An 18,475-nucleotide genomic window follows, 5' to 3' on the forward strand; every position below is an offset into this window, starting at 1 on the left:
CATTAGAGATGCTGCTTTTAACCAAAACCCACACAAATCTTTCTAATCTTCCACATCTCAATCTTCACCCAAAGTAAATGTACCACCTGCACCTGCATCAAATTCCATTTGCCATTTTTTTGCAGCTCTGCCATCTTATCAATTTCCCCTTGCAGCTTTCTTTGGTCCTCAGATTTACTATGCCTTCTATTTTTGTAGTTTGCTAACCTGGACTCTATTCTCTTCAAAGTATCCTGTGTGGCCCTTGTCCTTTCACATCACATCCATTGCCTGTCCCCATTCACACTGTCACCTCCTCAAAGGACTGTTTCCCAAGCACAATCTTTCTTTCTGAAATCCATACTGGGTCCTTCTAATTATTTTTTCTCCATATATAATTCAGAAAAATGGCACACTTCTGCTGTTTTTTTGTCTTTTTCCCTGTTGCCTTCCCTTTCATATTTGTCACAATCCTTCCAGACCCTCTTGATCTCAGTTTCATAAACAAGACTCATAAACAAGTAACCAAGACTCAAAACCCTCATCCCAATCTGACCACTAAATATGTGCATAATGCTCTTTTTCCAGAAAAAATAAGTAGGTTTTTTTATACTATATCCTTTTTTACAGCAGAGGCTAAGAATGAGACTTCGTACTTGACAGAAAATGCAACTTTGGCTTTAAGGGTACAAGTTTTAAATCAGTCTGTGTACGAAGTCCCATTGTGTAACATGCATCAATTTGAGGGGGAAATTAGAATTCTATCGTGAACAACTCATGTGTTGTGAGTTGTGAATTCTGTATCATGTGCATAATACTGGTTGCGTTTTCCAAGAATATCGTACAAATTTGGTCTGGGTGCTCCTGCATGCTGCTGAAAATGTTCTCATCTTAACCATGGTAAAGGAATAACAAACTATTGTACTTTCATGTTGATGACTCTAATAAACTAGAAGCAAATCGCATGTCAACTGTGGACTGGAAGATTTACTGTGTAAGACTAAAAGAGGAGAACGAGCGGAGTTTTGTTGTCTCCATGTCTATGAATTTGAAAGTTTTTGGAAGGGGATTATCAATGAACAAAAGGAATGAAACAGGTTAGATCAGGGGGTGGGGGTCTCTATAATCCCAACCCCCCACCACCACCCATTTCTGATGTTTCTCAGTATTTAATCTTTAAATCCACCCCATAAACACAAACCATTTCAATTAAGAGAAAGTTGACTGCTCTCTATAAAACATACCGAGTTAAAATTAAGTACCGAGGCAACTGCCCGGCAGCCGGCCGGGTTTCTCCCGCCCTCTCTCTTTTCACACCACCAGCCCCGCACCGGCTCTCGCTTCCCCAACCGCCATCTTTCCCCCCTGCGTCACCGGGTCAGAGGTTAACGGGCTCCACCATCGCTCGCACTCCCCCCCCGCCTCCTGGGTGTGAATGGATCAGCCGGTTGCCCTTCGCTTCCTCCAGTTACTGAGGGGCTGGGGGAAAGACGGCCTCAGTCACAGGTCGCTAAAGGCAGGTGAGTAACTGTGTCTGGAAGGCGGTCTCCGGCTCAGCGCGTTGAGTGAGCCAGCAGCAAATTGAGCTCAACTCAGGTTGGCACTGTCCTCCCGGGTTTAGCCGTGATCCCATGTCCTTGTTATACTTTCTCCTCCCCTCTCCGGCCTAACCAGACTCGGTAAAGGTCAGTTTGGAGCCACAGCTTCCAATACACACCAGGGCCACCTGGATAGGGGTAACGGCGAAGTGCTGAACAGAGAATTTAAAATGTGCAGACAACACAAAATTAAAGAGCATATGGGGAGGAATGTAAGTGACTTCTGGATGGCACGCATTAGGCAGATCAATATTGGATGAAATGAGAACAGGCACATTTTGGGAGGAACAATAGAGGAAATGCACAACAAATCATTCATGTTTGAACGTAGAAGACCAAAAAAGAGATGGGGAGGGGAGTCACTAACATCAGTCTTTAAAAATTATTGGACAAAATTGATACTGCTGTTTCTTAGAGAAAAAATATATGGAATCCTATGATACACTCAACTGTTTACATCCCTTCAGTGTGAAAAATATCCATGAGCTATTGATTTCTATGTAAAGGCAGAACTAGTTAGGAATGAAATTTTTGTCCCTCTATGCAAACTCATTATCCTTGAGTCTTATGTCCCTTTTCTTTGGTTGTTGAATTTTGAATGTTGGCATAGTTTCTGCCTCAACTACTAACCTCAAAAATAAATTCCTCAGCTTTGTAATTCTTTGTAAAGAAGTTTCCCTTGCTGCCTTATTGTCTGGTCAATATTTATTCCTCACCCAACATCAGTAAAAATAAGATTATCTGGCCATTGTCTCATTGCTATTTCTGGACCCTTGCTGTATGCAGCTTGGTTGCTGTAACTATACTTCAGGACTTCATTGGCTGTAAAATGTTTTGTGGCATCCTGTGATTCAGATTGCCATTCTAGTTCAGTCATTTTCCACATTAATTGTGAATGAATACCACCTTCATGCAAGTTCTTATAACTTACAAACCTGTGCACAGCTTTTGGCACCTGTTTACTTGGAGTAAAAATCATTGGTATAATATTTAGACCAAATTATCAGAACCTCCATATGACCATAGCAAGTGGGTAACTATATCTGTTCTAGATCCCTCAAAGCTGTTGAAATAGCCTCTGTTTATCATCTTCTAAAAAGACCTGATCTGATGGACCATGTAGGCCTTTTTTCTGCCCATATTTATGAGACCTGGAGGCTCACGGCTCCCTACCCTAGAAAATAGTGCAGAATGAAGAGAAACAAATATTTCAATGGGAGTATCGTGACATTATCTGAAAAACTTCTCTCATTTTGGATTCTTTGGTTACCTCATCATATGGATGATCATATGGATTCTGTATTCCAGTTTTTCCTATTGTGTCCCTCGTAGTGAATTTGAGCTATGATAGATTGAATGGCCTTTTAGCTTTGACTTCTTTGCAAGAGTTTTACTTTGTATGTGGTGGTTTTTATTTCCTGTTTCAGTTTTGAAAGTCAACTTTTGTATTAGGACACATTTATTGGAACTAGCCAAATATTTAATGCTTTGGCTAAGCTATCATGATGCTAATATTTTACTGTTGAAGATATTATCATAGCAGAAAATGAACTATGAGTTATTTTGCATTGTATTAGCCATCCAATGTGTGCCTGGTTGCACAGATAATACAAATATAAACTAATATACTATAATAATGTAATTGTAATATTGCCAGCAGTATCAGTCTACCCAGTTGAAATACATTTAGCTGCCAAATCACACCAAATAGCCAAAGTTCCTAAAGATTGATGTTTGAGTTCAGTGTAAAAATCTTCTTCAAATGAGAAGACCAAGGAGTTCTTCCAAAATTCCTTTTGTAACTAGTCCCCATAAAAATATAGATTAACTGGTCATTCATCTAACTGGTGGATGTGGATTCTTTCTAAACAGGAAATGACTTCCACGGTTACTCATATTAAGTCACTGCCCTTCAAGGTCATTAATTTGTGTTTGTTGCATTTGAGATATTTTGGATAGAAATGATACTTGTGGAAATGTAATTTTTTTTGATTTGGTAATGAATTACAAACCACAAAGCAGTAAAGAAAAAAATTCCAATTCTAATGATGTAATTTACTCATTGCCATTCTAATTCAGTCATTTTCCACATTAATTGTGAATGAAGTGAATGAGTACCACCTTCATATAGGTTCTAGAGGTGTCAGCTGTGGCTCAGTTCATAGCACCCTCGCCTTTGAATAAGAGGGTTGTGGGTTCATGTCCCACTCCCGGAAACCGAGAACTGCGATTGTACTCGAAAGAGTTGCAATCTGTGACTGTTGATAACTCGAAAGAGTTTCATATAGGTTCTAGAGATGTCAGCTGTGGCTCAGTTCATAGCACCCTTGCCTTTGAATCAGAGGGTTGTGGGTTCATGTCCCACTCCCGGAAACCAAGAACTGTGATTGTACTCGAAAGAGTTGCAATCTGTGACTGTTGATAACTCGAAAGAGTTTCATATAGGTTCTTATAACTAACGAACCTGTGCACCTGTTTACTTGAAGTAAAAATCATTGGTATAATATTTAGACCAAATTATCAGAACCTCCATATGACCATAGCAAATGGGTAGCTATGCCCATGTAAGTAGGAACACAGCACCTTTTCATCAGGAATTTCTGTATTAAACAGTTGTTTTTGTTTTTCTTTCCTCTCCTCAGCATAATGAGTCTGGTTGGCATCATACGTGAGCATTGGGCCAATATCCTTGTCCCTCTAGGTTTTGTATTGGGATGTTATCTTGATAGAAGAAACGATAGCAAACTAACTGCATTCAGAAACAAAAGTTTATTGTATAAACGGTGAGTATGAAATTTACAGCTTGATTCCATGTTGCCTTATTTACAGATTAGTTTGTGTGGCTGCAAAACCCTTATTGATAATTGATTATTTTAATGCAAAACTGCACCAATCTTGATGAGTATCATTCATTGAGTGAGTAAACAGTTTGACAAAATAAATAAAGTACATTTCCAACCATAGAAAATTTTTCAGTGTCATATGATTTGCCTACAATCTCAATGTTTATGGTTGGCTTATAACATCTTGCTAAATGTCTCAAGATAATTATGTCCAATTCTGGGCACTAAGCTTTAGAAAGGTCTTGGAGAGGGTGCAGAGGAAATTTACCTGAATGGTACCAGGGATGAGAAAATGTAGTTATGTGGAAAGACTGCAGAAACTGAGATTGATCTCCTTTGAGCAAAGAAGGTTATTTTAAGAAAGGTGTTCATAATTATGTGGGGGTTTGATAGAGTAAATAAGAAAAAATAGTTTCTACTCGCAGGAGAGTCAATAACCAGAAGAGACAGATTTAGGATAATTGGTAAAAAAAAAGACAGGAGGTTAATAAGAATTTTTTTTTTACTCAACGGTAATGATCTGGAATGCATTGCTTGAAAGGGCAGTAGAAACCAATTTAATAGGAGCTTTCAAAGAGGGTATATACTTAAAAATGAAAGAAATGTAGGGCAATGGGGATAGGACAAAGGAGTTTGATTAATTTATGGCTCTTTGAGAGCCCACACAAGCACAATGGACTGAATGGCCTCCTGTGCTGTTTGTTCTATTAACCCTAGATGAAACTCTTATCCATGCCTTTGCTACCTCTAGATTTGATTCTACCAACACGCTCATGGTTGGCCTCCCATTTTCTACTCTCTGTAAACTTGAGGTCATCCAAAATTTTGCTGCCTGTATCCTGACTTGCATCAAGCCCCGTTAATCAATTACCCTGTGCTGCTGACCTAGATTGACTCCCTAATAAGTAACCCCTTGATTTTAAAATTTTCAACTTTGTTTTCAAATCCCTCCAGCCCATAACTCTGTAAGATATCAGTGTTCCTCTAAGTATGACTCCTTGAGCATTCCGAATTTTAATTGCTCCATCATTGGTGATTGTGCCTTCAACAGCTAAGGATCTAGGCTCTGAAGTTCCCTCTCTAAACCTCTCTACCCCTCTTTTCTCCATTAAGATTCTCCTTAAAATCTACCTCTTTGACCACGCTTTTGATCATCTGCCCTAATATATCCTTATGTGGCTCAGTGTCAGATTTTGTTTGATAACATTTCTGTGAAGTGCTTTGAGATGTTTTATTACGTTCAAGGTGCTATATAAATGCAAGTTGTTGTTTTTCCAGTACTACTGCTACTGCTTCAGACATAAACTCATCCACAAAATTATATGGATGAATTGCTAACCCTAAATATCCACAATTTTGTTCATTCAAAGTTTTTGCAACTGATATAAGTGTTTTGGTAATTTGCTTCTCTGGGGCAATGAGTATTGGAAGAAGTGCTTGTTTCATTTCTGTAGGATGGAAGACAACATTTGTGAATTTGTTGCATTAACATTTTTAAAATGGAGAGTTGCAATATGCCACTGTCTAAGATGAGGTTACCAAGTTTATCATGCCATTAAATCTGTATCTCTCAGTAACATAATTGGTTCAAGAACCCATAATTTATTTCCCACACTGAGTTTGCAAATTTATGCACTTTTTGTTATATTTAACAATATAAGGTTTTTCTTTATTTTGATTTGTCCAAGCTAATGCTTTCTTTATTTCCTGTTGTAACACTCTATTTCTTCTATATGCTATCCTTTTGCAAAATGCTTTTCTATTTGTCTATTTACCTCATCAACTTTATTTTTCTAACTAATTTTAACCCCACTCCTCCTCTCCCCCTCCCCCCCCCCCCCCCCCCCCCCCCCACCTCCCCCCTCCCTCCTGGTTTAAGTAATTTTACCACCAGGGAGGAGATTTGTCACAACTAATTTTAACAATTCACTATGGTAACTTGGACCACATGGCCTTGCACACAAGCAGTGGCAAATTATAAATTGCAATGGGTACAAACTCAAGAGGATCTTGATTTGCTCAATCATTGGCACTGTGGCAGATGCAATTTAATACAGAGAAATGTAAGGTTCTGTGATTTGATAGAGTTAGTATGGATTATATATTAAATTGGAATGTACTTGAGGCCTTGGAACAGGAGAGAGATCTTGGGGTTTTAATGAGAAGGTCAATAAAACCATCAGCACAATGTTCCCAGGTTACTTAAAAAAAGAAAATAAACCATTGGATGCAAAGAAAGGGTTGTGACATATAAATCCAGAGAAGCTATTTGCAAACTGTATTTGGCCCTGTCAACATTACTGCCGCCTTCTGGCTCAATCATTTCAGGTTTTTCATTTTGTGCATATACTTTAATATGCTTCTTGCATCTTTTTCTTATCTAATCAGGGTTTGCTAATAAAACACCTTCTTTACTGTCTATTGCTGTTGTTTTCAGTTCTTTATGCTGAATGCCACTAATCTCCTTTGCTTTTGCAAACATAAGGTCTACCTTTCCTAGTTGATCCAATCTTTCGAGTACATCTCACTGCTCTTCTAACCACTGTTCTTGTGTTTTTTCTGTTTCTCGTCTTAGCTCATTGTTGAAGTATCTGTATTTCAGCTCGCCTTTGTCAGTATTGATATTCTTCCATTTTCTCCGTTCTTCCATCTTTCCATCTTCCATCACTGCAGCCGCAACCCATGGTTTCTTGATCCTTTTTCTTCTTAAAATGGGTCTGCTGTTTGCGCCTCCATCCTTGACAGATTCTTTAATCTGTTTATATTGCTCATTCATGCTGGTGGTATCCTTATTGTTTCTAGCTAGTACTTTGTTTATTTCATTTACAAATTCTTCTTTTAATTATTTCAGCTTCTCCAGATTCCAGTGTTTTCTGCATATTCCACCTTGGATCTTCTTCAGTCAGACTGTTTCCATTTTTTCAGGATTATGATCAGATTTTGTGTTGGTTCCCAGCTGAGCTTTCTAGTTCTTGACACTATTCCTGTATCATTGTCTCATCATTATGTAGTCTAGTTGAAATCTTCCTGTATCGCCAAACATTTTCAATGTGTATCAACCATGTATTTGTTATCATAAGTCTTGTTCTTCTACAAAAATCTACCAGAATTTGACGTTGCTCATTTCTTTCTCTAGTCCATATGGTCCTACTTCTTTGTCATCTCTTTCTTCTCCAACAACACTGTCCCAATCTCCCATTAACAATTACATACCTCTTTCCACTCCTGTTCAATTAGTTTTTCAATTCTATCATGTCCTGATGAAATAAGAAAAAGGTGGAAGAAGGATATTGAAGAACTGTATGGGGGGGGGAAAAAAGAAAAACTCAAAGATTGAACTAGAAGAAGAGAGAAATGTTGACACTGATTTCATTGGACCAGAAATACTAGAGAGTGAGATAAGAGCAACAATAAATGAGATAAAAACTGGAAAAGCGGCTGGAACAGATGAAATACCTGCAACGCCAATTAAAAACATGGGAAACAATGTAAAATCAGTGGTTACTAAGCTTTGCAAAGATACAAATTTACTTATTAAGAGAATGGCTGGAGTACTTCATGCAGACAATAATGATCACCTTTAGAAAGAAGCCAGAGGCTGGACCAGCAGTATGCTATTGCACCTACCCCAGTATTATACAAACAGCATCTGGCTCTACAGACTGAATTTGACCTTCTTTCCACTAAACAAACAGAAAAGTTTATACTTGAATCATGTGGTACATTTTCTGAGCATGGTGAAAGATCCGGTAGGCTCCTGGCTCACCAACTTCGCCAGTCTGCTTCCTCTCAACTTCTTACTGAAATCACCACTCCAACAAGGTCAACCACCACCGATCATCAGGCGATCAATGATCAATTCAAACTTTTTTATTCCACTCTTTATACCTCAGACTCCTATTCAGATCCTGGTTTATTTCACAATTTTATTGATAATATGGACATCCCATCTCAAACATCTGACTCTGTGAATGCGTTAGAAGTATCCTTTTCCCAAGATGAAACACTAAAGGCAATTAAATCCATGCAAAGTAATAAGGCACCAGGGCCTGATGGATTTCCAATATAATTTTATTTTAAAAAAACTATCACAACTTTCTCCATTATAATTGTCACTGTTTTTGGAATGCTTTCTCTCTGAAATGCTCCGTCCTATGCTGCATGAGGCATCTTTGTCTATTCTTTTAACAAGGGATAGGGATCCTCTGCATTGCAGTTCATACCAGTCTATTTCCCTTCTAAATGTGGATGTTAAGGTACTAGCTAAAGCCTTAGCCCACTGTCTTGAACCTGTCCTTCCATCTATTATATCTCCTGACCAGACAGGTTTCACACAGGACAGGCAATCCTTCTCTAATTTAAGGCGTCTTTTCAATATTATTTATACACATTCAACTACTCCTCTCCCTGAGATTCTTATAATTATGGATGCAGAAAAGGCTTTTGATAGAGTGGAATCGGACTACCTTTTCTTCACTCTTTGAAAATTTGGATTTGGACCCATTTTTATAAAATGGATAAAACTATTGTATTCCTCACCAGTTACTTCAGTACGTACAAATAATATCCACTCTAAACTCTTTGACTTCCACCAAGGTACTAGAGAGGGCTGTCCCCTTTCTTCCCCCGCTACCTTTCACTATTGCTATTGAGCCCCTGACAATTTCACTGCAGACCTGTGGAGATTTACAGGGTGTTATACGGATTGGAGTCAAGCAGACACTCTCTCTTTATGCTGAAGACCTTCTTTACATCATGATCTGGCCTAATCTCGCCCATATATTTTCTCTAATCTTGAGTGATTTGGTCATATTTCAGGTTTTAAAATTAATTTGCAAAAGAGTGAAATTTTTCCTATTAAATTCTATTGCAAAGAGTTACCTTCTTCCCTCCCCTTCAAGGCCTCAGTAAACAGTTTTAAATATTTAGGAATTTTAGTTACTCGATCCCTTGGAGACTATTTTAAGCTCAACTTTGACCCTTTATTGGAACATATGAAGCAGGATTTAGGACATTGGTCTAGCTTACCCCTTTCTTTAGTTGGTTGTATAAATTCTGTAAAGGTGAATATTTTGCCAAAATTTCTATACTTATTTCAGTGCATCCCATTGTTTATTCACAAGCGTTTTTTTGTTGCAATAGACCAATTAATTTCTTCCTTTATTTGGAACAAGAAAACACCCAGAATTCATAAAGTTTTTCTACAAAATCCCAAGCATTTAGGTGGTTTGGCACTACCAAATTTTCAGTTTTATTATTGGTCTGCTAATATCCATAATTCTTTTTGCCTTCATTTTTGACCCTCTCTCTCAGAAATATGATCTGCCGTGCACACACTTCTTTCGCTATTTACAAATCAGTGATTTTGTGCACAAAAAAATCACCCAGTTTCCTTTATTGCCCCCCCAAATCACCAATAGATATTATGTTAAAATTAAATCCTTTTGTTAAGGGGTTCATTTCCAAATTGTATTCTCTAATGTTTTCACTACACTACCCTTTGTTTTCTACCATAAAAACTCTTTGGGAGCAAGATTTTTACTCAGACTTATCAGAAGATAACTGGAAGTCTATTCTCCCATTTGTACATCCCTCATCCGTATGTGCAAGGCATGAGTTGCTACAATTTAAAATCTTATGTCACACCCCTCTATCCAAAGTGAAATTATCTAAGATTTATCCAAATTTTGATCCAACCTGTGATAAATGTCATACTGCCCCAGCTTCTCTAATTCATATGTACTGGTCATGTCCTAAATTGGCTTTGGTTTGGACAAAAACTTTTACACCACTCTCACATATTTTTAGTGGCAACATTGAACCTCCTCCATTACAGCACACTTTGGAGTGGAACCAAATGGCATCCCTCTTACAAAAATGCACTCGCCTTTTCAACATTATTGGCTAGACATATTATTCTATTAAATTGGAAACAGACTGCCCCACCTTCTTTTACTAATTGGCTACGTGATCTTATTCAGAATCTTGAAAATAAAATACACTATAAGGGGTTCCACTGATGGATTTAATATAGCTTGTCAACCTTTCTTAGATTACTTTGAGGAGCTACAGCTCTCTACTTTCATATAACTGAGCCTAATTAGGTTGTATGTATTATATTAGGTGAAACTATATCTGACCTGTGATTGTTGTTGACTTTCTTATTATCTAATTTTTGGGGTTTAGGAGGTTTTTTTTTCCTTTTCTTCCTCTGACTTTTCCTTTCTTTCTCTTCCAAATGTAAGTGTATTGAATTATTGTGGTGCTGTAAGCTTCTTTTGTACATTTATTCATTATGACTATTGTTAAATTTTTTTTAAAATAAAGAATTAACAAAGAGAGAAGCCAGAGGCATGCCGATGTTCTGATGTTTGTACAATGATTCTGATTGTCCATTCATCGAAGGCTGTATTGAGAATTGTAACATAGAGAGTGGGTGCGAAAGCACAGTTACATCGAATAGACTAGCAACAACAGGCATGAACTTTGGAATGAAAGTGAACATTGACAGAACCAAAGTGATGCATATCTCAAAATCACCAAGAAATATGTTCATAGAAAGAAGAGAACTGGAACAGGTGCAAAAATTCATGTATTTTTTTATTCATTCATGGGATGCGGGCTTCACTGGCTGGGCCAGCATTTATTGCCCATCCTGAATTGCGGTTGAGAAGGTGGTGGTGAGCTGCCGCCTTGAACCGCTGCAGTCCATGTAGTGTGGGTACACCCACAGTGCTTTTAGGAAGGGAGTTCCAGGATTTTGACCCAACAACAGTGAAGGAACAGTAATATATTTCCAAGTCAGGATGGCGAGTGACTTGGAGGGGAACTTCCAGGCAAGTGGGCAGTATTCCATCACACCAATGACTTGTGCCTTGTAGATGGTGGACAGGCTTTGGGGAGTCAGGAGGTGGGTTACTCGTCGCACGATTCCTACCCCTGACCTGCTCTTGGAGCCACAGTTTTTATATAGCTAGTCCAGTTAAATTTCTGGTCAATGGTAACCCCCCCCCCCAGGATGTTGATAGTGGGGGATTCAGTGATGTTAATGCCATTGAACATCATGGGGCAATGGTTGGATTCTCTCTTGTTTGAGATGGTCATTGCCTGACACTTGTGTGGCGCGAATGTTACTTGCCACATGTCAGCCCAAGCCTGGATATTGCCCAAGTCTTGCTGCATTCGGACATGGACTGCTTCAGTATCTGAGGAGCTTAGCTCTGATCCATCGGTTATGGGATCACTTAGCCCTGTCTATCACTTGCTGCTTATGCTGTTTGGCATGCAAGTAGTCCTGTGATATAGCTTCACCAGGTTGACACCTCATATTTAGGTGTGCCTGGTGCTGCTCCTGGAATGCCCTCCTGCACTCTCTTCATTGAACCAGGGTTGATCCCCTGGCTTGGTAGTAATGGTAGGTTGGGGGATATGCTGGGCCATGAGATTACAGATTGTGTTCGAGTACAATTCTGCTGCTGCTGATGGCCCACAGCGCCTCATGGATGCCCAGTCTTGAATTGCTAGATCTGTTTGAAACCTATCCCATTTAGCATGGTGGTCATGGCACACAACATGATGGAGGGTATCCTCAATGAAGGTGGGACTTCGTCTCCACAACGACTGAACATTGGTCACTCCTACCAATACTGTCATGAACAGATGCATCTGCGGCGGGTAGGTTGGTGAGGATGAGGTCAAGTATGTTTTTCCCTCTTGTTGGTTCCCTCACCACCTGCTGCAGACCCAGTCTAGCAGCTATGTCATTTAGGACTCAGCCAGCTCGGTCAATAGTGGTGCAACCGAACTATTCTTAGTGATGGACATTGAAGTCCCCCACCCAGAGTACATTCGACACCCTTGCCACCCGCAGTGCTTCCTTCAAGTGGTGTTCAACATGGAGGAGCACTGATTCATCAGCTGAGGGGGTAGTGCGGTACATGGTAATCAGCAGGAGGTTTCCTTGCCATGTTTGACCTGATGCCATGAGACTTCATAGGGTCCATTTAGGAAGCATTATGTCTGCAGATGGAAGATGCAACAAAGAAATAAGAACAAGAATAGCAATGGGAACGGTCATACTTATCAGGAGATGGTTGTTAATTGGAAAGCAGAATTAAAAACTCAAGAAGTGACTTATAAAGAGTTTGAAGTGGAGTATTGTTTTGGATGGTTGTCATATTTGGACTTTATGGAAAGAGGAAAGCAACTTGCTAAATAGCTTTGAAATGTGGGTTTGGAGGAGAATGAAAAGAATCAGTTGGAGAGAAAAAGTAACAAATGATGTGCTGAGAAGAGTGAACGAAAAAAGACGTTTGCTGAATGTAATTAGGAACAAACAGAGTTTGGGTAGAGTACATCTTAACAGGAAACAGACTTGTAAGAGACGTTAGGGATGGAAGATTTCAAGAAAAAAGGGGAATAGGTTGGAAGAGAATATCAATGCTGGATGGCTTGAAAATTGAAGGAATTTATTGGCAAATTAAAAGACTGGCACAGGACAGAGACACATGGAAAGACTACTATGAGCCTGCTACAAGGATCTGCTTTTGGGCAGAGCACATATGATGATGATGATGATGATTTGAATCTGGTGAAACCACACCTGCAGCAGTGCATGCAGTTTTGGTCTCCCTATTTTAAAAAGGATATTCAATTTATTGGAGAGAATACAGAGGCTATGTGGTTGTCCTAGAATTTAAGAGAATGAGGAAAGATTACTGGTGAGGAGAAGCATGTTGAAGCTAATCTAAATGTTTATTAACTAGATGATGATCTGCACAGGGGAATTTTATACCATGTGACTTGTCAGTGTGCAATGGAAAGATTTTCCCGGAATCAGAATAGTTGAGTCAAAAGCTGCAGATGAACTTCTGCCTTAACTTTGAATAGTGAGGAAAGTGAGTGATGTGATAATAAAATGTAATATCTATTTAGCAACTTCTGTAATTGAAATGTTGTATATTTTAATTAATCACATTCACTTTCTTTTAGGGAATTGAAACCAGGTGAAGAAACTACATGGAAGTGATGAGCTAAAAACCATGCTGAGAAAACAAGGAACTGTTTTGCATAAAAACAAGCCCAATGTCAATTCTAGTCTTGATGAGTCTTCAATCAGGGATCCTGTGAAAGTTTATTTGAATAATGCTGTTTTGTCCTATTAAATTTTGATCTATCACAAACTCTGCTTATCTTCGTGTAACAGATAATTGGTTTAAAGTCCTAAAATTTGCCAACATTTCCCTCTTTTTGTATCACTGGAATATAAAATTTAAAAAAGGCATGGCAAATTCATTCTATTTCTTTCATTAACTTAGATTAACACAAATGGAATGTCAGACTTAATAAATCTTACATTGAATTAACTATTGTTTGAATCTTTCAAGTTTTAAGTTTAAAATTGTAAAATGTTAACCGTAGGACATGGATTTGTATTCGTTAAGTCCTTTTTTATTCTTTTGCCCTGGGAATTGACAACGGGAAATATATAAACATTTCACTCAATTCCAATGATCACTGTTTGCACTGGAGTATATTTCATTTGTGTGTCTACAATTTTGAGTTGTTGATATTCCTCCTGAACCTGACTGATATCTTTGTAAATCCTGGAGTGGAATTTATGTTGCAATATTTCAATAACTTAATTGCTTTTACTGAATTGTTCGCAAGCTTTTGAGTAAGTTCATTTTAAATTTAAAATGAAAACAGAAAATGCTGGAAATATTTAGCAGGGCAGGCAGTGTTATAATGGCACATGCTCACTGCATAAATCCAAATTAAATGCACCCTAGTATCATAGTGCTATGATAGCTGGTTTCCCATCTGCCATTTCTTCCCCTCCCACCATAAATAAATATGAGACTCAGCGCTGAAAACCATGGCAGCCTGACATCCCCTTCAATGCGAAGAAGACCAAGTATTCCGGAGTGGACATCTTATCAGCTACTTGTGTGGGCTGAACACTAAATACCTTTAACTTATACAAAGCAGGTGGCTTGCTTTTTTTGTTGTTCTTCTTTTCCCCTGTGATTTTCTCTCACGTTCGCTTGAAGATTATTTCATGGACCCCGATAAAGTCTCTACAAAACCCCAGTTTGAGAATCACTGTCTTAAATGACAGTGTCCCACAAACAGCAATGTGAAAATGACTGAATTTTCTATTTTTATTGATGTTGGTTAGGGCCAGGATATCGGAAGAAAGCCCTTGCTCTTCAAAAAGATTCCAACTGAGAGGGGCCTTGGTTTAACATCTCATCTGAAAGATGGTAGCTCCAACAGGGCAGCACTGGAGTGTCAGTCTAGATTTTGTGTTCAAGTCTCTAGAATGGCACTTAAACCCACAGCCTTTTGATTCAGAGGCAAGGGTGCTATCACTTAACCCTTAATTTTAGGATTTAGACCTAAAAATATGTTCTTAAAAAGAATCAAAATGTTTTTTCCTCCATTTAGATGATGAGTTAATTGCTGAAAAGTGATTGACAGGAAGACTAGCCATTTATGAAGGACATTGATTGCAAACCCTGATCCTTTCCAGCTTCTTGTCAAGAAATGCAAAAATTGCTGGCTGGATTTTGTAGTTCAAAATAAAAAGCAAAGCTCTATCAAAGCAGCCATCTGTTTATGTAGCATTCCAAAGAGGCAATGTCACAAATAATGTACTTACTCATTTATGTAGCAGTGATAAATTTTTTTTACCCCACATTTCCACTGGCCCGTGTCCAGTTCTGCCAATGCCCCAATTCCATCTTCCATGCTGCTCAACTTCAGGATGCCCACTCTATTGCTGAAAAAATTCCAGGATCTTTGTTGCAGCACTGTTGAATCCAGGAGCAGCACTCCTCTATGCTACCAAAGCTTAGGAGTGCACCCAATGTTGCACAGTTGCATGGCACTGCTCTCCTGTACTGCTGATCAGGAAGCTAACTGGAACATTTGATTTAATCTGTTATCATAAATCAGTGGCTCAAAGCACATTGCACATTAGATAGCAGAACACATCAGTAGAACAAAACCATGGGGTATCAATCATGTAGTGTGCATTTGTTTTGTTTTATTCTTAGGGTGAGGGTGACACTTGTGTTTTTATTGCCCAGCTCTAGTTTCTATGAGAAGGTGGCAGTGGGTCTTATTAAACTGCTGCAATCTATGTGCTGATGGTGTTCTCATGGCTGTGTTATATGTAGAGAATTTCAGGACTTTGGCCCAGTGGCGATGACAGCACAGTGGTAAATGCCCAAGTCGAAATGGTGTAAGACCTGAAAGGAGACTCGTTAATTGTCTTGCTGCTATTGTCCTCCTTGGTGGTAGAGATTGAGGTGTCAGCTGTGGCTCAGTTCATAGCACCCTCGCCTTTGAATCAGAGGGTTGTGGGTTCATGTCCCACTCCCGGAAACCAAGAACTGTGATTGTACTCAAAAGAGTTGCAATCTGTAACTGTTGATAACTCGAAAGAATTTTTTTTTTTGGTGATAGAGATTGAGGTGTCAGCTGTGGCTCAGTTCATAGCACCCTTGCCTTTGAATCAGAGGGTTGTGGGTTCATGTCCCACTCCCGGAAAACCAAGAACTGTGATTGTACTCGAAAGAGTTGCAATCTGTGACTGTGGATAACTCGAAAGAGTTTGGTGGTAGAGATTGTTGGACTGGGAGGGGCTGTCTAAGCAAGCTTGGATGAGCTTGTAAGGCATTTTCTGTAATGACTTTGGAGCAACATTTTTATGTCATCAATAAAATGGGAAGTTCCTATGTCAATATTTGCCTGTTATGCTTTTAAATATAAATTATTGCGCATATGGGAAGCTGCCATCATGCTTCTATCCTGTGGCATTCAGCCATCGCACAGATATCTAGGGACCACGGGCAAGTTGATGGGTAGACCTTGGGGAATGATGTCTACCAGCCCCATTGAATAGGAACATTGCCATTGAGTCCAAGCAGCAACTAGTCAGGCAATGGAGAGGATCATGGGGGTTCTAGAAAATCAAATCTAATGCCTGGACAAGTCAGTGTGTTCTCCAGAATTATCTGAGGGTGACAAGAATAATTGTGGCCTGCTGTGCACTTGAGAATGTTGCCTAATGAGAAGTTCTCAGTCAGGACATACTGGGCAAGGAGCCCATGACACTAAAAAAACCCCTAAACCAAAGAGCCTGGAATCATCGATGATGTCTGCTCACTGCTCCAGGCTCCCAGGGCTGTCGCAAGGCAGCTTGTTGCACACGTGTTCAGCACTTATTGCATCTACCTACAAAACACAGCTTGCCCACCTTTGCCCTTGTCCTCAAACAAAACAAAGTGTGAAAGCAATGCTCACACAAACAGATGACAATGGATTTGTGCTCTTATTCCCCACAGCAATATACCAACTTTCATCAGTGGAGTGAACTCAGAACCATCTGCCCGAACTATTCTTTGTGACTGCAATTTCATTGATTAATGAAGCAGAGAATGAAAGTGGTAATTCAACTTTAGTATAGCAATGAACAGAACACAAACAGGCTTCCATGAATGACAAGGCACAAAATAAGTGAACTTTCAACCTGAACAGGAAATTGCAAGTCCTCGAGCATTCCCCATAGGGCTGCATACATGCTCAAAAGAATAGGTACACAAACTACAAAATTAACTGCAAGATATAAAGTATTCTCCACAGGACTGTATTAGTACACATCGAACCTTAGTAAAGAAATTTCCAAAGACAAACAGGATTGCATCAGTGGCTCAGTACAGAATAAGCATACTTATTCATTCAGGCATTAACTGCAAGTTTATACATTTGCTTCAAAGAATCCTGGAAGCCCCATTAATCAGAGACAGGAAACTGATTCAAGGTGTCCTCCAATCCATCCCCCCAACTCCACCAGAGTTGCACTTTATATTCCAGGCTAACCTTTTCCCACTCTTAATTATCTCTCCCGCCCAGCCCCTGTATCCCTCCACACCATTCGATATCATGCATGCACAAGGCCACCCCTTGAAAACATCAGTATTTGCTTCCATCACTACATGTGGCAGCAAGTCCCATTTTCTCACCACTGTATACAAAGAAAATCCTCCTAAATGATTTACCTATCTGTTAATGGCTATCATACGTATGCACCATTGTTCTGAAAAGCTGAGGTCCCAGCAGATCTCTTAATTGGGAAGATGGGTGGCACGGTTATGGGTTGGGAGAGATGGGGGCAATCGGCTGGGTGGGAGAGATTGAGGGGGATAGAGATGGAGAGTTGAGAAATGGAGGTCCAAGATGAGGAGAGGTAGGCATAGAACTATAGTTATATTATTCCAGCATCCGCAGTATTTTGCTTTTATATTAATATAGTTATGTCCTGCCAGTTTGAGACAATACCCATTATACAATACACAAGAACACCTGGAAAAACTCAGCAGGTCTGACAGCATCTGCGGAGAGGAGCACAGTTAACGTTTCGAGTCCGTATGACTCTTCAACAGAACTAAGGAAAAATAGAAAAGAGGTGAAATATAAGTTGGTTTAAGGGGGGTGGGACAGGTAGAGCTGGATAGAGGGCCAGTGATAGGTGCAGATAACCAAACGACGTCGTAGACAAAAGTTCAAAGAGGTGTTGAAGGTGGTGATATTATCTAAGGATATCTCTACTCACGTCCCCTACCTTCTATTATATACTGCCTGACCTGCTGAGTGCATCCAGCATTTACTGGGGTTTTTGTTTTGCAGATTTCCATGGAGCATCTCATCCTTAGCCCTAACGGTGCTTGCACATACGGGATTTCTTTCGGACATTCTGGCCTCGACAAAACAAGGGGGCGGGAGGGGGGGCAATGGTCAAAGTAAAAATCCGCCGGCAGGAGAACACAGCGACGTAAACGGGATTGAAGAAATTCCAGGTCCGCGTGAATGCTTTTGTTTAAATAAATAGGTCTCCATAGAGATGTTGCACTCTGTTTCTGGCTGCAGTCCATGTCCAACTACCAGTAAACCGGGTGGGGGAGGAGAGCTGCCTCCCGCTGCGACTGTTTACGTCGCTGGGACGGCAGTATGTGTGCGCGCATGCGTGTGTGCCCCGGCCGTTGATTG

General features: G+C 39.7%; 2 protein-coding genes across 2 annotated transcripts in view; one reads left to right on the forward strand and one right to left on the reverse strand.

Moving 5' to 3' along the window:
- Positions 1-1,354, reverse strand: part of cpsf2 (cleavage and polyadenylation specific factor 2) — a 30,101-nt gene extending 28,747 nt beyond the window's left edge. Inside the window, exon 1 of the mRNA XM_078562224.1 lies at positions 1,224-1,354. The gene's annotated coding sequence lies outside the window, so the exon portion shown is untranslated. The remainder of the gene's footprint in view (positions 1-1,223) is intronic.
- An 8-nt stretch (positions 1,355-1,362) lies between these two features.
- Positions 1,363-13,934, forward strand: ndufb1 (NADH:ubiquinone oxidoreductase subunit B1). Its single transcript, XM_078562225.1, has 3 exons — positions 1,363-1,499; positions 4,220-4,360; positions 13,412-13,934. Exons 2-3 carry the CDS (start codon positions 4,224-4,226, stop codon positions 13,446-13,448), a joined length of 174 nt encoding a protein of 57 aa, XP_078418351.1. The 5' UTR covers positions 1,363-1,499; positions 4,220-4,223; the 3' UTR covers positions 13,449-13,934.
- Positions 13,935-18,475: the final 4,541 nt, after the last annotated feature.

The sequence above is a fragment of the Cetorhinus maximus genome, chromosome 18, assembly GCF_964194155.1.
Source record: "Cetorhinus maximus chromosome 18, sCetMax3.hap1.1, whole genome shotgun sequence".
NCBI lineage: Eukaryota > Metazoa > Chordata > Chondrichthyes > Lamniformes > Cetorhinidae > Cetorhinus > Cetorhinus maximus.

Excerpts from the sequence above, each read along its gene's own strand:
- ndufb1 (XM_078562225.1), top strand. The coding sequence starts at position 4,224 with ATGAGTCTGGTTGGCATCATACGTGAGCATTGGGCCAATATCCTTGTC. Across the intron at positions 4,361-13,411 it reads AAAAGTTTATTGTATAAACG|GGAATTGAAACCAGGTGAAG; the intron begins GTGAGTATGAAA and ends ACTTTCTTTTAG.